This window comes from Acomys russatus, chromosome 6 (genome assembly GCF_903995435.1).
Source record: "Acomys russatus chromosome 6, mAcoRus1.1, whole genome shotgun sequence".
Lineage (NCBI taxonomy): Eukaryota > Metazoa > Chordata > Mammalia > Rodentia > Muridae > Acomys > Acomys russatus.
In genome coordinates, this window is record NC_067142.1 from 27,126,403 (window position 1) to 27,150,216 (window position 23,814).

The following is a 23,814-nucleotide window of genomic DNA, read 5'->3' on the forward strand; positions in this document are numbered from 1 at the left end:
GTGTCCATCTTCTACATTGGCAATGTCAAACTCAAGATTCACTCCAGAGCTATGATTTCAAATCATAAAAAACTCAGTTGGATATTTCTCTGTTTGCTCTGATATTACTCTCCAGAAACTAACTGAAAACCAATGGTTTTTCTAATCGCGGTCCTCATTGTTTGTTCTTGCTCATTAATATGCAAATATATTCCCAGCCAGCAGTGATCTCATAAATTTTTAATCAGAGATTAAAACGTTAACTAAAGCTGGTGATATGGAGGATTATAAGTATTGCTTAATCCTTAGATTAGGAATCTCCAAGTGAATTCATGATCCTTATCCAATGAACAACCACCCAAGGGTGCTCAGAGCATCACCTTTGCCTTTGCATTGTGAGGAACATACACAGTTTGGGGATCGTTAAACATAGTGAAACCAGAGCTAGTAAGATAGCTCCATTAGAAGTGTGCTTGCCACACAAGTAAAAGGACCTGATTTCCACCCCCAGGACCCTCCTAAAAAGGCCGAAGGTCTATAACCCCAGACCAGGGAGGTAGAGATATGCAAATCCCTGAGGCCCACTGGCCAGCTTAACATAATAGGTGAGCTGTGAGAGGGTTTGGAGAGAGGAAATGGAGGGGGAAACTAATCTTAAGAAATAAATAAAAGTTTTTAACATTAAAAAAAAAAGAGAGAGAGACCTTGTCTCAAAAACCAAGATGAATGTCACCTGAGGAATAAAACCTGAGGTTGACTTCTGCCCTTTACATGCATACACACACAACACACAACACACAACACCTGCACATATAAGTGTCATTTACAAATCTACATGCTGTCATCCTTCAAGAATTTCTACGTTTCAACACATCCAACCTCAGCTATATTACTGCCTGAAATCCTTGACACCAAAGAGACATTTCTATTTGCATGTTTGAGTGTTCTTTGATGCTGACTCACCAGAACCTTCTCTCTGGCAGAACCAGAACCACACAGAGGAGCATTTGTTCCTTGATGTTCAATCATGTCCAACCTATAGAGGCCAGGGGAAACCTTGCAATGTGATGATATGTGGGCACACATGCATATACAAACAATACATGTATACAATTGCATATACACACAAGTGTGTGTGTGTGTGTGTGTGTGTGTGTGTGTGTGTGCGTGCACACGTGCATGTGTAGGAATATATGTGCCCATGATGAAAATCCTGCAAAGGAGGAATCTTTCTTTTTCTACTTTTTCAAAGGAGGGACTGAGGTATAGCGCAGACCCAGAGGTGGCGAGTAGAGGACCTCCAAGCACGAATGTCTGTGTGTATTTGGGTTTTATATGCATGGGTGTGTCTTACATTAGGTTATTTCAAACTAAAAGGTCAATAGTAACAGAGTAAGTATTGAATTATTGATTAAAAAGTTGACAGACAAAACAGCAACAAATCTGATGGAAAGAGCTGGGGATGCAGTTTGGTGGCGGAGGACTTGCCCTAGCATCTGTGAGACCCTGCAAAGAAATAGAGACACCAAGGAAATGGAGAATGGGGAGGAAGAGAGGAGAGAGGAGGAACAGAGGACAGAGGGGGAGGGGAAGGAGAGGAATGTAGATAGGAGACTTGGACAGTGATTGGCTAAGAGGATGGATGGATGGATGGATGGATGGATGGATGGATGGACGGACGGACGGACGGACGGACGGACGGACAGATGTGGGTAGATGTGTGAATGTGAGGATGGATGGATTCATGAATGGATGGACGGGAGAATGGATGGATGTTTGAAAGAACGGACAGATGGACAAGTAGGTGAATGGATGAATAGAGGGACAGACAAGAAAATATTCACTCCAGATCAGAGAACTGAACGAATTACAAAGGCTTTACGTGTCCCTGTGACTATCCCAGGAAAGTCCTGTCTCATGGCTGACAGTACATCAGTTAACATCAGAGGCAACTTGCACCCTTCACTCAACATGAGGACAAGGAAGGAAGGAGGCTTCGTGATGAAGGTGATGGCAAGGCTCTGGAAGAAGAATCCACTTACATATATTCCCTGTGAGCAGAGTGCACGGCGGCTGCGTTGCTGTAACGCCAGAGGACAATGGCCGAGGACAGCACATCCAGGATGGCGTCAAACTAGAGAAGGAGACAGGACATTAGTGGTTCTCTAGAGTCAGCAAGGCACAACCATAAGCACACAGGCCAATTGTGCAATGACCCAGTGAGTCTGAATAAGCATCTCTGAGTAAATACATTTCTGCATGCTTCTTGCAGCCACTTTGAACTCCATGGTGGAGCCCTGGTAGCAGGGATGTGGCCCTTGTATGGTTGGCTCTGTTCTCAGAACCCCGGGATCCCAGTACTATGAAGATTGGAATGGGAGGAACTATTTTCTGAAATACATGCAATTGTTTTTCCTGTGAGAGGCAAGATGACATTGGCATTTTCCTATACATAGTAAGGAAAACAAAAACGAAAAACAAAATTGGGTGCAAATTCTAATTCTGGCTCTCACTGGAAGTGTTCTAGCTAGGTCAGGAGGTCCAGGAAGTCTACCAACAATTTGAAATCATATAAAAAGCTCTGTGCTTTTGAGAGAATGAGAGAGAGAGAGAGAGAGAGAGAGAGAGAGAGAGAGAGAGAGAGAGAGAGGAGAGAGAGAGAGAGAGATTTGAGTGTGTAGATGATGTGTGTGGTTATGTATATATTTTGTGTATATGCATGCATGTGTGTGTCTGTGCTGTGTATTTACTTTTGGATGGATGTGTGTCTATGCTCTGTGTGTGCGTGTGTGCGCGCGCGCGCACGTGCACGCTGTATATGTCTAGTTGTGTTTATATATTGTATATGTATCCCTCTGTGTGTGTATGTTGAGTATTTCTTTCTAGGTGTGTGTATATGTAGTTTGTATTCTAGTTACCAGTATGTTTGTGTGTCATTTTCTGGACAGTCTACGTGCATCATAAGACTCTTAAAAGAATTTACAGTACCCTCAAAGCAACACTCTGAAAACATTAAGTTCTTACACAAAGGGCAGATGTGGGTCTGGGACTCAGTAAAGAGTGCCCCATGTCTGTGCAACAAATGGGGAAGGAACTCCCTGAGTAACCCAGTTTTCCAGCATATCTGCCTACATTGACCTAGCTCTGCCAGGAGACTGGCAGAAAACTCAGCTCCCCCTTAGCAGGGCTAGAGACTGACGTCTAGTGTGAGCCCCAGTCCCTCTCAGCTCCTGATATCCCTAGCTACACCAGCAAACGTGCCACCCGGCTGTGCCAGACCCACACGCACGCCGGAAAGGCACAAAGAGGTAACCCCTTCAAAGAACATCCTCTCCAACAACCCCTTCACAGACGTGTGCCCCCCAGATGTACACCTGGGAAATAGCCCATCCTGATGTCTTTAATCCTATTATGCTGCCATTTTCACAGAAGTTGTTTTCACTACAGTTGTCCTTCACGTGCCCATCTCGCATCTGCTAAGCACCCGTCTATTTCGTGACTGGGGTGAGGGGCACGGGCTCAGGGAAAGCGAAAGCGTGCAGAATCTCGCAATGGTGAGGACACTTCCGGCTACTTACAGCAAACCCGAAGGCAGAGGCGCTGTACCTCATGACGGAGACGGCTAAAAAGAAAGAAAACACCATTCAGATTGACAGCTCCGTGGGGCACGTGTCTCGTGAGTTTATCAGCATATCAGCTACAGCCTTTTAAACACCAGGCAAAGTTCCGAGAGATTAGATTTTTTTTTTTTTAATCAGTGTCTTAAAAAAACATCTAAGAATTCAAAAAGAAGAAATCGTTTTCAAATTCTGTCTGCAACACTTTCCCCTCCCGCTGTGTTCTGAAACATCCAAGAACTAACTTCAGAGAAAAACAAAACAAAACAAAACAAAACAAAACAAAACAAACAAACCCAAACAACTAAGCACTTGCCAATCACATGGCTTCTGTGTCTTTGACGATTGAGAAGCTGAAAGCAGAGAGCTGGGAACTAAATCTTCAAAGCAAAGCTGAAACCGGAATCCTCCTGCCTCAGTCTCCTCAGAAGCTTAGGATCACAGGCCTGCACTATGAGGCCTGGTGGGATTTCTACTCTATGTCCATCTGTTCTCACTGCCCTTGGCACAATGGGCCTGCACAGTTAAAAGGCCCCTCCTCATGTGTCCTCGGAAGACCACCTGACTCAACTGTGACTTCAAAATGGCTGCCCTTGAGGTCTTTGGAGATGCCAGGTCTTTACATGGAGGGCCACGGAGTTCAAAGGAGTAGATGCCCAAGTTATTACAGTGAGGCATATGAGGAACCTTACCTCAGAGTTGTCATTAAACAAGCATTGGCAGCAGGGGACAAAATGAAATGCTTGCTCTGTGTGACTTCAACCCCAAGCACTCAAGGAAAAAAGCCAAGCATGCCGGTATAGGTGTACTTGTAATCCCAGCCCTGGGGAGGTGGATCCCTGGGGCTCGAGGTCAGGCCAGCCTAGACTACAAGGTAACCCTGAAGCCAGAGAGAGACCCTACCTCAAAAAACAAGGTTGGGGCTGACTGCAACCACTTGCCGTTTTTTCAGAGGACATGAATTCAGTTCCTACGACCATGTCAGCTGGTTCACAGTCATCTCTTATTTCCAGTTCCAGCAAATCTGAAACCCTCTTCTAGTCTCTGTGGGAACTAGCACACCACACACACACACACACACACACACACACACACACACACACACACACACACAGGTAAATATAAATAATATACGTTTTTTTTTTTTAAGGTTGTACAGCATCAAAAGTAGTTCTTGGCCCATATGCACCTGTGTTTGTATACATATGTATACACATACGTGTGTATGTATACACAAATGCAATCATACATATAAGTGTATACACACACATACAAGGTCGCCACTAAAGTGGGATTTCTCTGACTCTGTGGGTTGGTATCCCACGCCATGTCTTTACTCTCAGAACTACACTGGAAAGTCCTACTCACACGATTGAGTTAAGCCTGCCAGGTGGAAGGACAGTGAATAGCACGTACAGAATATTAATATTATCAATGCCCTGTGCTGCGGGGCACTGCGAGCCAGCGGGACTCCAGAAAACTCAGGTTCTGTCAGAGACATGTGCTATTTACTTAAAAATCACCTTCGTCTAATTCTTCAATCGCATGCAAAGAGCAAAATGCCAAAATTGCACGGAGAGCCGAGAGGCCTCTGAAGGGTCCTCCACAGAGCCTCTGTGCTCGCAGCTTCCCACTGTGGCCAGCTCACAGTGCTTCCTGCTAAACAACTATAAATAGTCATTAGCCCAAGACCCACATGGAAGAGCTCCATAGCCTCCGAGGGGCTTATCAAGAGTGTCAAGTAATAAGTTCATTTTCTTTGTCCCTTAACTGAGTCATAGGACATCCTGATTCTAGAATAAGATGTAACTCAACAGAAGAGAAAGAGGGTGGGTACACTCAGATAGCCCTGTGCCCATGGAAAGAAAGTCACACTAAGTGGTCTCTTCCTTCCTTCCTTCCTTCCTTCCTTCCTTCCTTCCTTCCTTCCTTTCCTTGAATGTGTGTATGTATGTGTGCAGGCACATGAGTACATATGTGGAAGTTGGAGGTAAAACTCCAGTATTATTCTTCAAGAGCTGTCCACCTCAGTTTTTGTTTTGTTTTGGGATTTTTTTGGTTGGGTTGTTGGTTGGTTGGTATTTGTTTTGTTCTGTTCTGGTTTTTGATACAGGGACAGCCTTGGCTGCCCTAGAACTCACTCTGTAGAATGGGCTAGCCTCAAACTCACAGATATCCACCTGCCTCTGCCTCCTGAGTGCTGGGATTAAAGGTGTGGGCCACCAGTGCCTGGCCTACACTGTTTCATAAGAGAAGGTCTCCCACTGGTCTGGGGCTTGCCAAGTAGGCTGGGCTGTCTTGTCTGCAAGCCCTGGGGACGTGCCTGTCTTTGCCTCTCCAGCAGAGAGGCCTACAATAACCCAACTTTTCTTTGTGTTCTGGGGATCGAATTTAATTCCTATTGCTGTGGAACAAGCCGTTGGCCTCCAGGAGTGATCTCCCCATCACCAAACTGAAGGGTTTTCATAGGGGCATTTCCAATCTTGCTCATGCAAGAGTGAGTTGTTTTTGGAGAACAGGCCTGCTCCAGGGTGACCAATGAAGGCAGAGAAGAGGTCCCAAGGAGTTCCGTGCATGCATGGCCACCATAGGGCCAAGATGCTGCCTATAAGACAGGAGTTGACTCCACTGTGAAGGACAGACATGGGCTATATCAGTTACACGACACACTGAAGGCCCATGACAAGGCTGTGTGGACAGCTGTGAAGCAGGGCTTTCCTATGAGGAGGGTTGTTCTCAAGGTGGGGCTATGGAGCTGAAGGGAATCTGAACCCTAAGATACCGCATTTGTAAGTATTCACCCAGGCTGGGGTAGACCTTCCAGTGATATAGCTGCCTGTCAGTCACCCATGCTTTCCTAAGGAAGCCCAGCCAATCCATTGCTTCACCAAGGTGGCCTCGGGTGGGATCACTTCTCTGTCTGTTGTTGGCCCTCTCAAATGATAATAGTGACTCATCTTCAAAGGACAGAAATACCTGAAGGTTTTTCCTGTGTGTGTGTGTGTGTGTGTGTGTGTGTGTGTGTGTGTTTTCTACATTTTCTACAGCCATCAAATGTAGACATTCAAAGCAAATGATATATTTTTATTTGGGGAGAAAAAACTGTCTATATCATATCCAGGTAAGCAAAGGTCTCAAACACCTATTTAGAACTAGGCCGCCCTGCCAGCTCATGAGTGCTTTGTGCTGAGAGGAAAGCACATGGCTATGCACACCCATTGTTACAAGTAAGTTTCTGGGTCCCATAGTCTACAAGAGCAGGGTGCTAATGGCTTGAAGTTCCCAGGAGTGTGATAGTGGGCTACACAAGCCAGGCAACAAACATCAGCAGGACATCACTCTTTGCCTGAGAGACCTCCTGCCTCCCAGAGCTTGCCTGTCCTAGGGCAGACTGTCATTTATATGTTAAGGGACTCACCAAAGGCTACACCCCAGAAGCAGGCACACAACATAAGTCTTAAATAAATATTTATACAGACCTGGTTAAAAGACCAGATTTAAAACAAAACAAAACAAACTAAGTCGAAGCAGACCAAAAAGCATGTTAGCAGAAAATAAATTCAAACAGAAAGGCAGCTGGAAAACGAAGGGGACCCAGGAGACCCATTGTTAAGGCCAAGCCGAAGGCAGCCCTGCAGCTGAGTAAGCAGAGGTTTGGAAGGAGGGTCTGCAAAGCAGAGACAAAGGGAAGTGCACAAGGCAGCATGCTAGTAAGGCAGCCCAGGACCAAAGCAAGAACCTCTACACATACCCAAAAAACATCCCTCTTCAATTGCCAGGGAGATTTACAGAGACAATGAGGACCCATATGTCATTCTCTCCAAAGTCAGGCAATAATTATCTTGAGCCTTAGCACTCTTTAGCAATACCCCAGGCCCCGCAACACCTCGGACTTGTCAAATTATGTGAGCAATAGAACTCCGCTAATAAATCAATCCCAGTTTAATTAGACTGTCTCTATCACTCAGACACCTAGAAAACACGTCCCCCACAGCTGGGGTGCAAGGCCACCCTGCAGAGCCACTTCTCCATCACCCACCCCCTGAGGCAGGCTCCCCCCTCTTGTTCCCTGGAAGCCGGGAATCAAAAGAGCTGGGACCAAGAGGGGGGTCACAAATTGTGGTTTTCTACATTTTAACTCAGTCCAACAGATTCTTTAATAGCTTCTACACTCTGGCCATCTCCAACAAGATCTTCAACTACTGCAAAGTTAGTGATAGGATTTTTTTACTCCAGTGGAGAGGGGGAAACTGCTTAATGAACACATCCTTTGAGAATATGAGCAAAATATGTTGTATGAAATTCTCAAAGGGAAAAAAAAAAAAGTATAAGTCAACATTGTGTAGAGCTAGGGAGATGGCTCAGTTGAAAAAAGGGCTGGCAAAGAGAACGCGAGGACCTATGTTCAATGCCCAGAATCCACCTACGTATAAAGGCTGGGTGTGGTGGGTGGTGTATTCTTGCAGTTCTAGCATTAGGGAAGGGAAGCGAAGCCAACTGTTGGGGCTTACTGGTCAGCCCCAGTAAGCTCCAGGCCAGTGAGAGCCCCTGCCTCAAGAAACAGGGGGGATGGTACCTGAGAAATGACAACTGAAGTTGAAGTCTGATCTCTGCACACATGTACACACATGCACGTCCCTACTCACAAACACACCTAAGCACACATACACACACTCATAAATGCATGAACATGCACAAGAGAACAGGCTTGGAGAGGTCATACAATACTGCCCTTGAACTGCTCTGTCATTGGATCTGCAGCTCCTGTCTCTTCGCTCTGTAAGCCATTGGCAGCATGCAGCCACACCGCTCTACACAGCTCAGTCCATCCCAAGACCGAAACCCTCGTGCTCCGACCTCCTCCTGTACAGGCTGGGCCCACCCACTCCTCTCCAGCCACGCAGGCCTCCCTGATGCTGTGGCCCAGCCTTGCTCTTCTGCCCACAACACCTACCCCAGGGATTCAATGAACTGACTTGCTTCTTTTGGGTCTCTGCTCCAAGGTCCCCTTAATAGGCCTGGCCTAGCTTTCCTATCTCATATTGCAGCCTGCCCCAAGTCCAGCCCCATTCCCCCTTCCCTCCTCTATGTTTCTTTATCCAGAGACCATCACACTCCTCAGCCCACTCATGCCTGAATACACTAACATCCTCCACACTGGGTACCCCGCTGGGATGGTTGGTCACGCCAACTTGACACCATCTAGAAGACAGTCACCTAAAAGACAAGTCTCTGCGCACATCTGAGAGAGAGTCTCCAAACAGGGGTGATTGACATGAGAGGAAAACCGACCCTAAGTGTGGGCAGCAGCTTCCCATAGGCTGGGGTCCTGGACTGAGTGAAAGGGAGAAATGCTGGCCCCAGCATCCATCTCTGTGTTTTGATTATAGGTGCTATGTGATGAGTGGCCTCACGCTCCTGTTGCCATGGCTTCCTCACCGTGATGAGGTGGACCTAAAACTGCGAGCCCAGATAAGCCCTTCCTTAAGTTTTTTTTGTCAGACATTTGACCAGAGCAGTGAGAAGAGTAACTCACATCCCTAACGGTTCACCAGTAGTGTACAGCTGGTGGCTTCCATGGTACAGCATCAGAGCCGGGCTGTTGTCATGTATTTTCACTATCAGATTCTTCTTAATGGGGAGGTCCAAGCCCTGGAATAGATTTTTCTGAGACAGGGGAGATGTTAATATGATGTCTACATATAATAGGGTTCAAAGGAAGAAACCACTTTAATGAGCAATGGTATCACTTTCCCGAAGGAGTGACTGTCTTCCTTGCCTGACCCTCTTCCCCCAAACTAAAAGCTAAAGCTATCAGCACTGAAACCGGATGGCATGAGCATTGTCTGCCAAGGTTGTCCTCCTTGGCCTGGCACTGTTGGTGCCACACTATACACTGAATATCTCTGATATAAAGTTGTTTTCATACACTTTGAAAATCTATTTCACTTTAGTGTGTGTGTGTGTGTGTGTGTGTGTGTGTGTGTGTGTGTGTGTGTGTGTGTGTGTGCATGTTTGTGGAGGTTGCAGACAACCAGCAGGAGTCATTCTTTCCCTCTACCATATGGGCCTTGAGACTCGAACTCAGCTCTTCACTTTTGGTGGCAGATGCCGTTGCCCACTGAGCCACCTTGGTGGCCCCAACAGTACATTATACAGAGTGATTGTATCGTGAAGAAGAGGAATCTATTGGTGGGGTTTTAAGGACATGGCTAGATGACACTAGGCGAGAAAGCTGAAAGCTGACAGAATACCTCCAACAAACCTGCATGGATTGAAGATGTGGCTTGGTGGTGCGGAACTAACGCCCCATCCCCCACCCAGTCATATGTTCTGATATTCACCAGTAACCCCGTTACTCAGGAGCCCAAGGCAGGAAGACTGGGGTTGAGGCCAGCCTGAACGATATAGAAAGTTCTAGGCTGCCTTGGGCCCCTAGAGTGAGATCCTATCTTAAAAAAATAAACAAAGAAGTCTGGCAAGCCATGAGTTCAATCCCTGGGACATAGAGTGGGAGAGAATTGACCCCTGAAAAGTGTTCTCTGATCTCCACACATGTGTCCTTAACACAGAATCTTAACCACTGGAGCATTCATGAATAACGGAGTGTTTTAACAAATTAACATATATTCATACCGTGTCATTAAGTTCTTGAAAAAGACAGGTTTGTAAAACTGAAAAATACAGTGTGTGAATAAAACAGGACAACAAGTAGAGTGGTTATTAAAGCTTGTGTGCGCACAAAAATTAGTTCATATATGCAGATAAAATGTCACAGAAGTCTCACAAGAAACCAGGGTTGCTGATCGGGCGGGGGAGGGGGTGAGAGACTGAAGGAATGCTCCTCTCCCCATATGGGCATCTTCTGTGTGCACTGCACAGATCTATATTCCCATGGGGGCACAGGAGCCTTGCCGCTGCACAGGGTCCAGTTACTATGGTTGGCTAGCAACCATTAGAGGAAGTGGGGCTGTTCCATAAAAGCCTGTGCAGATGACATCTTAGAACATCAGGTCGATGCATCCTTTCTCAAAACTCAGAGCCTGAAATCTCTCAATATGAAAGGGCCCAGTATATCCTGTGTCTTCGTTTTCAAAAGCAAAACCACTTGTTTTCCTAATTATGAGAAAAGAGGAGGAGGAAGAGCTGGAGAGAAGAGGAGGGAGGGGGAAGAGAGGAGGAGGGAGGGGTGTTTTAATAATATTATGGTTCTGAATAGTCACTGGGTAGAATTAAAAGTCAGAGAATGTTCTGCAGTAAATAAAAGTCTCAGGTCCCCACTGAAACTTATGTGATTTCTTTTAATTAAAAAAAAAAAAAAAAAAAAAAAAAAAAAAACCTTTATGGCTGGTTGTGATGGCATGTGCCTTTAATGCCAGGACTTGCGAGGCAGAACCAGGCCAATCTCTGTTAGTTCAAGGCCAGCTTGGTCTACAGAGAGTCCCAAGATAGTCAACTGCATAGATAGATCCTGTTTCAAAAACAAAACAAAACAACATGGTTTGTGTATATGGCTGTTTCAGCCATGTGCACGTCTCTGCACTATGTGTAAGGAGTGTCGACAGAGGCCATCAGATCCCTTGGAACTGAAGTTTTAGGCAGTAGTGAACCGCAGCTTAGATGCCGGTCCTCTGAAAGAGCAACAAGCGCTCTTAACAACGGCCGAGCCTTCTTCCCAGTCCCTGTAATCTCGTTTTCAAAGGTTGTCGTTGTGTCTGAAGCACTTGACTGCATAACCTTAACATTACTGTAGCTCAAAAAAATAAAACTGGATTCACGATTTATATCAGAATAAGGCAATTCTCTCAATAAGTGTGACTCGCTTTACTTGGAAGTGTATGTTAACTGGTGTATTTACTTTTTAGTGCCCCAGGCCTGTTCTATTACAACAGAGTATTGTCAGCTGTCAGTAACCTTGAACATGAGCCTTTGTAGGCAACTGAAAGGGAGAAATTAGAACAAAGGAAAAGAAACCTTGAGTTATGTTACCAAGTCAACAGTGCATGTGCCTGGTATACATTCTAAAAGAAAGAAATAAAACAACTAAGAAAAGAGGAGTAGGGCTGGAGAGATGGCTCAGTGATTGAGAGTACTGTATGCTCTTCCAAAGGACCTGGCTTCAATCCCCAGCACCCACATAGCAGCTCACAACTGTCTGTAACTCCATACCAATGCGCACAAAATAAAACTGAATAAAAAGTATAGAAAAGAAGAAAGAAAAGAGGCGCTGGGAGAGGCCCATGTGTAAAGTCACACTATGCCAGCGTGAGGACCTGAGTTCAGACCTGCAGCACCTGAGTAAAACCTGGAGTGTGTCTATTACTCCAGTTACTGTGGAGGCAGAAACAAGAGTCCCAGGAGCTTGCTAGACAACCAGTCTAGCCAAAACAGCAAGCTCCAGATTGAGAGAGACAAAGACTCTGCCTCAAAAATAAGATAGAGTGCCAGGCTGTGGTGTGCACGGCTTTAATCCCAGCACTCGGGATCCAGAGGCAGATGGATCTCTCAGGAGTTTGAGGCCAGCCTGGTCTACAGAGTGAGTTCCAGGACAGCCAGAGCTACACAGAGAAACCTTGTCTCGAAAATAATAATAATAATAATAATAATAATAATAATAATAATAATAATAATAATAATAGAGAGTAACAGAGGAAGACATCTAACATTGACCCCTTAGGCCTCTATGAACATACATGTACAGATAAGAACACTCCACATAAATACATAATACACACACACACACACACACACACACACACACACACACACACACACATATATATATATATCTCAGAGAGAGAGAAGAAAGGAGGAGGAGGGAGGGACAATATTTAATTCATCAAATGATTAACACTACACAAGAGGAGCCTTGTAGCAGGAACAAATGTGGAAGATACACCCTCAAGAAATAAAATTGCCCATACTCTATGACATCACCATGCAACACTTACCCAGACCCAAATAGCCAGACTGGATTCTGATGAAAGTTTATAGATGAGGAGCTTTATCTTGGATGTTTTACTTGAACGAGACAATGCTCCAGTGGTATTGACTTATAAATCAAAAATTAATCTATGTTGATACTCCAAAAAAAAGATAACAGTAAGGAGTGATTTTTTTTCCCCTCAATCCAGAGACAATCACAATAGTTTGATTTTTCCTCTCTGAGTGGTACTGAGTATTGATCCAGTAAGGCTGCAGTTCAGTTCTCAGCACCACACAGACCATGCACAGCAGTGCATGGTACTGCGAGCCTACTACCCCAACACTCTCAAGATAGAAGCAGGTCAAGGCCATTCTTGGCTACAGAGATCATTAGAAGCCATAATAGATTATATAAGACCTCAGGAAACTAACAAAGAAGCCAATTCTATCTAGTCACAGCTAGTTACATCACAGCCACGAGAGTAGAGAGACAGCAAAGCAGCCATGCTGCCTGCTGCTCATGCTCAGCTGTCTGTCTTCAGAACCAGCCCAGGAAATAGTGTCAACCGCATGTGGGTAGGTCTTCTTCTCACTTTAGTTAACAGTCAAGACAATCCCCCACAGACATGCCCACAGGCCAGCCTGATCTCGATAGTTCCTCAGTTGAAACTCTTTTTCTGCGTGATTCTAACTTGTGTCAAGTTGACAATTAAAACTAAACCAAGTACAGACAGCAGTATGTCAACCACCACCTGAAATGGCTGGCTAAATGTCACATACCATGACCTTTTCTCACTTGTGTTTATTTATTTTTTAACTTACTATTGACTCTTTGTTAATTTCACATTACGCACCCCAATCCCACTCATCTCCCTATCCTTTTGTGTCTGTCTCCCATCATTGCAACCTCCCCCCACAAAAAAAATCTCATCATGGAAGCTATAGTGTGCCACAGTGTGTCCCACAATGCAAACCTTTTGTCCCCACATCTTTTTTTTTTAAGATTTATTTATTATTATGTATACATTATAGATGGTTGTGAGCCACCATGTGGTTACTGGGAATTAAACTCAGGACCTCTGGAAGCGCAGTCAGTGCTCTTAACCACTGAGCCATCTCTCCAGCCCCTGTCCCCACATCTTAACTTGCAAATGTTCATTGCAATGAGTCATTGGTCTGGTCCGAGGCCTCTGGCTTCTACTGCACAAAAATACTGGATCCTCACTGGGACTCCTCTCAGATATCCTGTTGTTGCTCTGTGTCATGGAGCGCCTGCAGCTTTGGATCTGCAGGACCAGCTCCTTCACATGTTCATAAATGGGGTAGATGTTGGGGTGGGCCAACTCAAAGCCCTGGACCTGTGTGGTAGCTGAGTTGGTCAGCATACCATCTCTCCCACACCCACACCACTAGGGTGAACTCTCTCCAACACTGCCCCAGCTATCTCACTAAAGGCAGAAGCAGGCAAGGGGCCCTGCTACAGGTAGAGGAGGGTAAGGGTGAGCAAGGTGTCTCTTTGCCTACTCTATGGCAAGGCAGATGAGGGGCAGGGAAGCTCTCCTGCCTGCCACAGATGGCAAAGAGGGAGGGGGAGCAAGGCATCTCTTTACCCTCTCTATGGCAAAGCAGATGAGGGGTGGGACCAGCTCTTCTGCATTCATGCCATCAAAGCCAGCTCTCTGGAGCCCACATCACCAGAGCCTGCTGTCCCATGCTGCCCAGGCCAAGGGTGGGGCCAGCTCTCCCAAGTGCAGTGACTAGTGTGGAGGGGTGGAGACAGTTCAGCATGGTGCTCAGGCAGCATCCCAGACCACTGACATCCAGATGCCTCTTGGTGGCAACACAGAACACAGATATCAGCACAGGCCTCAGCCTTGGTAGAGCCACATAGCCAGACATGGCCCTTGGCAGCAGCCTGAGTCTGCACATCACCATGGCTTCAGGTGGTTGCACAGGCTCCTCTTATCTGCCTTTTCCGAGTCTCCAATTCCATCTTTTTCCACAGTGTATAAACCCCTTGGTTTCACTTTCTCCCTTCTCTCTCCATTGTACACTTCCTCTTTCCCATTTCTCCATCACATATTCACTCACTGTTCACTATAGTGGTTCCCAAGGTGGGCACCCCTATGCCAGCCACCCTGAGGTATTTATTTATTTTTTGTAATAAAAAAATATATAGGGGATCCAAGATGGCGGCGAGCAGTGTGGACCGCATTTGGAGGCTCCAGTGAACAATTCAGGGAATTGCACAGATTTCTGAGCCAGGAACACTGAGGTCCGAACATCACGGCAGCAGGAGTGCTCCATGGTTTGGAGGGACCAGGGTGCGGAGGACCTGCATGCCCCTGCACACAGGAGGAGCATGGATTTTCTCTGATCGGAGCAGCAACGGCAGAGGCAGCAACACCAGCGGCACCAGCAGCGGTGGCTGAGGTTTGCAGCTCATAGCCTTCCGGTGGAGGCGATTGGTGTGGTGGCTGGTGGGAGTTGCTGCGGGAGAGGGGACTCGGGGCAGGATTTGGGTTGCGTGGAGCCTTCGGACCCAGACTGGACTCGGCGGACAGTTCGGCCCCAGAGTCCCGGGTACTGGCCCAGCCCAGCAAGCAATTCTGCCCGAGGCACTAACTCAGCATGGCCACAGCTCCCCTGCTGTGGCGCAGGCTTAGTTGAGCGCGCAACTCCACACTAGGCAGCACCTCAGCTCAGCGGCAGCTCCCCTGCGGTGACACAGTCTGGGCGGAGCACTTGGTTCCACCACTGGCCCTAACTCAGAGCAGCCGCAGTTTCTCCTGCTGTGGCGCAGGCTTGGCCGAGCACTCAGTTCCACCCTAGGCGCCACCTCAGGTCAGCAGCAGCTCCCCTGCGGTGACACAGTCTGGGCGGAGCACTTGGTTCCACCATTGGCGCTAACTCAGAGCAGCCGCAGTTCTACTGCGGTGGCACAGGCTGGACAGAGCGCTCGGTTCCACCAGCTCCAAGACTCTGGTTGGACACAGTGTGCAGTTTGAATCCAGAATTCCTGGCTGAGATTGGTGGTCAGTTCGGGCCCTGAGTCAATAACTGACCACAGCACGCACTTTGGGCCAAAAGGCCCTAGTGGAGCTTGGTGCATAGTCCCAGCCCAAAAATTCTGGCTGGACCCTGTGTGCATTTTGGGCCCAGAATCCCTAGCTGAGCTTGGCAGACGGTTCAGGCCCTGAGAATCTAGCTGAGTTCAGCCCGTGGTTCGGGCCCAGTGTTCCTGGCTGGACTTGGCAGGGAACACAGAAGGCTGTGGATACCTTGGCCTGACCCAACGCTCATTCAGAGACCCAGAACAATTGCAGGATCCACAGCACAGGGGGGCTGAAGATCACTGGCTGTGAGAGACCAGAACAACAGGGCTAACCTCCTAACATCCACACCAGTGAAGCTTTGAGCTCGCAGCCTAGGGAAATCGTGAGAAAACAAGTGAATCTATCGTCAGACACCCTCCATCCAACTCTGGAAGCTACCCAACAAAAGCAAAGATGGCAAGATGTCTAAAGGACAACGAAAAAGCATACGCAAAAAACCCCAAAACAACATGGCATCTCCAGTTTCCAGCTATCCCAAAGAAGACAACCCAGAGAACTCAAATACAATGGAAATACAAGAAAATGACCTCAAATCCTTAGTAATGAGGATGATAATGGAGGAAACAAATAAAATTCGTAATCAAATGCAGGAAGACGCAGACAAACAGGTGAGAGACATAAAAAAAGCACATAGAGTGGAACTGGAAAAATTGCAGGAAAATGCAAACAACCAGATGAAAGAAATAAATAAAACGGTTCAAGCTCTGAAGACCTATAAAGAGGCAATGGAAAGAAACTCAGGAATATACAAAAAATCAGATGAAAGAAATCAAAAATCAGTTCAAGATCTGAAAATGAAAATGGATTCAATGATAAACACACAGACAGAAGAAAAACAAGAACGTGAGACCTCAGAGAAGAAGGCGAGCAACACAGAGGTGAGCTTTTCTAACAGAATCCAAGAGATGGAAGAACGATCTCAGGGCTAGAAGATACATCACAGATATTGAATCAACCATTAAAGAAAATGCCAAATCTGGAAAACTCCTGACACAAAACATCCAAGAATTAAGGACACCATGAAAAGAAGAAATTTGAGGATAATAGGCATTGACGAAAGAGAAGACATCAGACTCCAGGGCCCAGAAAACTATTCTCAACAAAATCATAGAAGAAAATTTCCCCAATCTAAGAAAGAAATGCCTATAAACATACAAGAGGCCTACAGAACACCAAATAGAATTGACCAGAAAAGAAAAACTGCCCGCCACATAATAATCAAAACACAAAACATGCAGAACAAAGAAAAAATATTAAAAGCAGCAAGGGAAAAGGGCCAAATAATATTTAATGGTAAACCTATCAGAATTACACCCAACTTCTCAGCAGAGACCATAAAAGCCAGAAGGGCCTGGACAGAGATCCTGCAAACCCTAAGAGACCACAGATGCCAGGCCAGACTACTTTACCCAGCAAAACTATCAATAACCATTGATGGAGAAAACAAAATATTCCAAGACAAAAACAAATTCAAACAGTACCTATCCACAAATCCAGCTTTACAGAAGGTACTAGAAGGAAAACTCCATCCCAAAGGGTCAAGCTACAACCAAAACTACCCAGGAAATAGATAACTATCCCATGGCAAAAACACAACTACATAAACGCTCGACTGGAAACAACATCAAAATTAAGACTCTTAACAGTCACTTGTCATTAATATCTCTCAACATCAATGGCCTCAATTCTCCAATAAAAAGACACAGACTAACTGAATGGGTACATAAACAAGATCCAACATTCTTCTGCATTCAAGAACACATCTCACCCATAATGAAAGGCATTACCTCAGGGTAAAAGGTTGGAAAAAAATATTCCAAGCAAATGGTCACAAGAAGCAAGCAGGCGTAGCCATTTTAGTATCGAACAAATAGACTTTCAACCAAAATTAATCAAAAGGGATGAGGAAGGACACTTCATACTCATCAAAAGTAAAGTCAACCAAGATGACATCACAATTCTGAACATCTATGCTCCCAATACAAGGGCACCCACATTTGTAAAAGATCTCCAAAAAAGCTTAAACCACACATCGATCCCCACACAATAATAGTGGGAGACTTCAACACCCCACTCTCACTGAAGGATAAGTCATTGAAACAGAAACTAAGCCGAGAGAATAGCATCATTAACCAATGCCATGGGTCAAATGGATCTAACAGATATCTATAGAACCTTTCACCCAAACAAGAAAGAATACACCTTCTTCTCTGCACCCATGGAACCTTCTCCAAAATTGATCACATCGTAGGTCACAAAGCAAGCCTCAATAGATACAAGAGGATTGAAATAATACCTTGTATCCTATTAGATCACCATGCTCTTAGGCTGCAATTCAACAACAACAGAAATAACAAAAAGCCTACATGTACATGCAAACTAAACAACTCTCTGCTAAATGACACCTGGGTCAGGGAAGAAATTAAGAAAGAAATCAAGGAGTTTCTGAAATTCAATGAAAATGAAGAAACAACATATCCAAATTTGTGGGATACATAGAAAGCAGTGCTAAGAGGAAAATTCATAGCACTAAGTGCCTTTAAAAAGAAATTGGAAACATCGCACATAAGCATCTTAACAACACAACTGGAAGCCCTAGAAAAAAAAGAAGCAGAAACACCGAAGAGGAGTAGACGCCTGGAAATAATCAAACTCAGGGCTGAAATTAACAAATTAGAAACTAAGAAAACAGTCCAAAGAATCAACAAAACCAAAAGCTGGTTCTTTGAGAAAATCAACAAGATAGACAGACCATTAGCCAAACTAACTAAAAGGCAGAGAGACAGTATTGAAATCAACAAAATCAGAAATGAAAAGGGAGACATAACAACAGACACTGAAGAAATTCAAAGAATCATAAGATCCTACTTTGAAGGCATATACGCCACAAAATTTGAAAATCTAAGGGAAATGGACGATTTTCTTGATCAATTCACTTGCCAAAGTTGAATGAAGAACAGATAAACAAGCTAAATAGTCCCATTTCCCCTACAGAAATAGAAGCAATCATCGATGGTCTCCCAACCAAAAAAAGCCCAGGGCCAGATGGTTTCAGTGCAGAATTCTACCAGACCTTCAAGGGGGCACTAATACCGATACTCTTCAAGCTACTCCAAAAGATAGAAATGGATGGAAAATTACCAAATTCATTCTATGAGGCCATAGTCTCATTGATACCTAAACCTCACAAAGACTCAACAAAGAAAGAGAATTTCAGACCAATTTCTGTTATGAACATAGATGCAAAAATACTAAATAAAATACTTGCAAAATGAATACAGGAACACATCAAAGATATCATTCATCATGACCAAGTAGGCTTCATTCCAGGCATGCAGGGATGGTTTAATATACGGAAATCCATCAATGTAATCCACCATATAAACAAATTGAAAATAAAAAACCACATGATCATCTCCTTGGATGCAGAGAAAGCATTTGATAAAATTCAACACCCATTCATGTTTAAAGTTTTAGAGAGATCGGGGATACAAGGCACTTTCCTCAACATAATAAAGGCTATATACAGCAAGCCAATAGCCAAAATCAAAGTAAATGGTGAGATACTCAAGGAAATTCCTCTAAAATCGAGAACAAGGCAAGGCTGCCCACTCTCTCCATATCTCTTCAATATAGTACTCGAAGTTCTAGCCAGAGCAATAAGACAACAAAAGGAGATCAAGGGTATCCAAATGGGAAAGGAGGAAGTCAAATTATCCCTATTTGCAGATGATATGATAGTGTACATAAGTGACTCTCAAAATTCCACCAGAGAACTCCTAAAGCTGATAAACACTTTCAGCAAATTGGCTGGATACAAAATTAACTCAAAAAAGTCTGTAGCCTTCCTATACACAAATGACAAGCTTGCAGAGGAAGAAATTAGGAAAACCACACCCTTCACATTAGCCACAGGCAATATAAAATATCTAGGAGTTACCCTAACTAAGCAAGTGAAGGACTTGTATGAAAAAAATTTCAAAACTCTGAAGAAAGAGATTGGAGATACCTGAGAAGATGGCATGATCTTCCTTGCTCATGGATCAGGAGAATTAACATAGTAAAAATGGCCATCCTACCAAAGCAATCTACAGATTCAATGCAATCCCTATCAAAATACCTACACAATTTTTTAAAGACATTGAAAGTTCAATTCTGAACTTCATATGGAAAAACAAAAAACCCAGAATAGCTAAAACAATCTTGTACAATAAAAGGTGCTCTGGAGGACTCTCCATACCTGATTTCAAACTGTACTATAAAGCAATAGTAATTAAAACAGCATGGTACTGGCACAGCAACAGGCTGGTTGATCAGTGGAATCGAATCGAAGACCCAGATATGAATCCACACACATATGGTCACTTGATTTTTGACAAAGAAACCAAATCCATTCACTGGAAAAAGGATAGCATCTTCAACAAATGGTGCTGGTCTAACTGGAGGTCTATGTGTAAAAAAATGAAACTGGACCCATATCTGTCACCTTGCACAAAACTTAAATCCAAGTGGATTAAAGACCTCAACATAAAACCAGAGACACTAAGCCACTTAGAGGAAAAAGTGGGAAAGAGCCTGGAACATATTGGCACAGGAGACAACTTCCTGAACAGAACACCAACGGCCCAGGCCTTAATGTCAACCATTAATAAATGGGACCTCATGAGGCTGAGAAGCTTCTGTAAGGCAGGAGACACTGTCAAGAGAACAAAGCGACAGCCTACAGACTGGGAAAAGATCTTCACCAACCCTACATCTGACAAAGGTCTAATATCCAAAATATATAAAGAACTCAAGAAATTAAACACCACCAAACCGAATAACCCAATTGAGAAATGGGGCTTGGAACTAAACAGAGAATTCTCAACAGAGGAGTATCAAATGGCTGAGAAACACTTAAAGAAATGCTCAACCTCCTTAGTCATCAGGGAAATGCAAATCAAAACAACTCTGAGATTCCATCTTACACCCATCAGAATGGCTAAGATCAAAAACTCAAGCGACACCACATGCTGGCAAGGATGTGGGGAGACAGGAACACTCCTTCATTGCTGGTGGGAATGCAAACTAGTACAGCCACTTTGGAAATCTATCTGGTGCTATCTCAGAAAAATGGGAATAGGGCTTCCTCAAGACCCAGCTATTCCACTCCTTGGAATATACCCAGAAGATGCTCCAGCACACAAGAAACTTTGCTCAACCATGTTCATAGCAGCCTTATTCATAATAGCCAGAACATGGAAACAGCCTAAGTGTCCCTCAGTAGAAGAGTGGATAAAGAAACTGTGGTACATATACACTATGGAATACTACTCAGCTATTAAAAACAAGAAATTCACGAAATTTGTGGATAAATGGATTGAGCTAGAAATGATCATAATGAGTGAGTTAACCCAGAAGCAGAAAGAATCAAATGGTATATACTCACTTATATCTGCATACTAGCCCAAGGGGCATGTCCCACAAAAGCCTTCACTTACCAGGAAACTGGGACAGAGGGGAAGGCATCCTATTGGGACTCTAAATGAGAGACGCATGGGAGAATAGCAAAATAAAAGGATACAGAGGGTCCTAGAAATCTACAAGTAGAACAATATGATAGGCAGATTTGGGCCCAGGGGTCCCGCTCAAACTAAGGCACCAGCCAAGGACAATACAGGAGGTAAACTTTAAACCCCTTCCCAGATCTAGCCAATGGTCAGAATATTCTCCACAGTTGAGTGGAGAGTGTGATATGACTTTCTCACGTACTCTGGTGCCTCACATTTGACCATGTCCCCTGGAGGGGGAGACCTGGGGGCACTCAGAGGAAGGACAGCAGGTAGCCAAGAAGAGACTTGATACCCTATGAGAATATATAGGGGGAGGTAATCCTCCTCAGGAACAGTCATAGGGGAGGGGAATAACGGGAAAATGGGGGGGGGGAGGAATGGGAGGATACAAGGGATGGGATAAACATTGAGATGTAACAAGAATAAATTAATAAAAAAAATAAAATAAAAAATAAAAAAAATTTTAAAATATATATATATATACTAGTGGACAACATGACTATGATTTGAACTCATCCTGAATGTGGGCACAGTGCGATCTGCTACCCACTGCCATAATGGAATGATCCCCTCGAACTATGAGCCAGAATTGGCTCCTCCTCCTCCCTTAAGTTGCTCTGGTCCTGCATTTTTATCAAAACAACAGGAAAAGTATCTAGCTACATCGTAGGTGCCCATGAGCAAGCACTCCCATGTTTGCTGACTGGCACAATAAGCCTCCCATAGCTTGATCGTCAGCTATAGCCGTGACTAATTTTTGTTGCAGAAAAGAATATAAAGCAAGATGATCAGAGGGGAATTGTGGTGGAATTACATTTAGAAGAAATAAACTGCCAATTCCAGTCCCCTCCCACTGGGCCACACCACACATGTTTCCTTCCCCTGCACGTTGCATGGATATGTGCCATGTACCATCTCTTAGGAGCCTCATTAATCTCGGTGCCCAGGAATCTTCCTTCTGGTTCCTTAGAGAGATACCTCTCCCCTAGAATGTACCAGAACTCCAGACTCCCAGAGGGAAATCAGGCACTCAGCATAAAGCATTCAATTTGTGGTTTAGGCACAGTGAGCCATTGTCACATACAGTTCACTTTCCATGAGCCAGGGACGTTTGAGTATCGCCGCCAGCACCACTAATCCAGCATGATGGTACATCCCTGTAATCTCAGCACTCTGGAGATAGAAGCAGAATGCTCAAAAATCCTGGATCAGATCAGCCTGAGTTATATGAGACCTTGTCTCCAAAGAGACAGAGACAGAGAAAGGGGGGGCGGTGAGAGAGGGAGAGAGAGAGGGTGGGGGTGGGTAGGGGAGAAAAACACTAGGCATGGTATTATATGCCTTTAATCCCAGTACTTGGGAGACAAAGGCAACTGTTTTCTCTCTGCAAATTCAAGGCCAACCTAGTCCATATAGTGAGATTTCATCTTTTAAAAAAAAAAACCACTCTTCAGTGTAAAGAAGTGTTTGCTAGCCAAATTCCTAACCGCCACTTGACAGCCAGTCTTGCAAACAAGCTTTTCTGAGGACAAGCACCATACGGTCAGCTGTAAGCCATCTCTTAGAGCTCAGAGACAGCCTGCCCCAAGTCACACACACACACACACACACACACACACACACACACACACACACACACACACACACACACACACGAGAAGAACCCCCACCAGGTCTGCAGAGTCCCAGAAAGAAGCACGTTCAGTTGCCTAGTCCTCAGTCTCCAGAGGCTCACAGCTTCCACAGAAGTTGCTCCCTATCAGACGGAACCAACCAGGGATGGAGTTCAACAGGGCTTGGTCCTGAGTGTACAGATTCTCCATGGCAACACCAATTGCATCTGCTGTTTAGAAATTTCACTGATGGAATAAATACAAATGTTCGTACAGTCTAATCTGGAGTATATGTTAAGTCTGAGAGGGGGTGCGGGCTCAGCCTAGAGAGAGACACACACACCAAGTGTGTCAGAAAGAAAGCACCATTCCTGTCCCCAGGAAAAGTCCAATACTTTGGTGGTTGTCACAGGTGTTGGTGTTACAGCTGACTCAGCTGGCCTGCCTTCAGGGGCCTTCAGGGTCCTAGCAACCTCTGATGTCATCACCTGCCACTGCCAGGTGTGTGCCAGGTGTATGCCAGATAAAAAGGATCCAGCAGCCTCTTAAGCTCTCTCTTGGTTTCACTTCCTCTCTGTCTCTTTCTCTCTTTGTCATGGGCACCTTCCTCTCTCCCTACCCCCTTTCCCACAATAAACCTCCTTTGTACCAGGTCTGTGCCATTTTAATCATTAGTATAACAACAGGGAAGGTTACAACTGGCATCTGGTACAGGCCAGATCACCTGCTAATTTTTAATATCCTTCTTCTACACCCTTCTCTTTAGAAAAAGCTACCTACCAACTCTAATTATATTTTAAAATGCCTGATTCGTTATTACCTTAATTAAAAATTGTAGATTTTCACTTAAAGCTGGAAGAGTTCTTAGAGACGGCCTACCTAATTCCAGTCCAACCTCTTTGTGGGGTGTGTGTGTGTGTGTGTGTGTGTGTGTGTGTGTGTGTGTGTGTGTGTCGGGGGGTGCCCTGTGAGCCGTGCATGCACATATATACGCATGGAGGCCAGAGTCAAC

General features: G+C 44.9%; 1 protein-coding gene across 1 annotated transcript in view; it reads right to left on the bottom strand.

The window, feature by feature from the left end:
- Window positions 1-23,814, bottom strand: part of Tmem163 (transmembrane protein 163) — a 191,396-nt gene that overhangs the window by 67,542 nt on the left and 100,040 nt on the right. The window contains exons 3-4 of the mRNA XM_051147292.1: window positions 3,558-3,601; window positions 2,022-2,113 (exon numbers count right to left, since the gene is read on the bottom strand). Of these exons, the coding sequence (XP_051003249.1) occupies window positions 2,022-2,113; window positions 3,558-3,601 (136 nt within the window). The remainder of the gene's footprint in view (window positions 1-2,021; window positions 2,114-3,557; window positions 3,602-23,814) is intronic.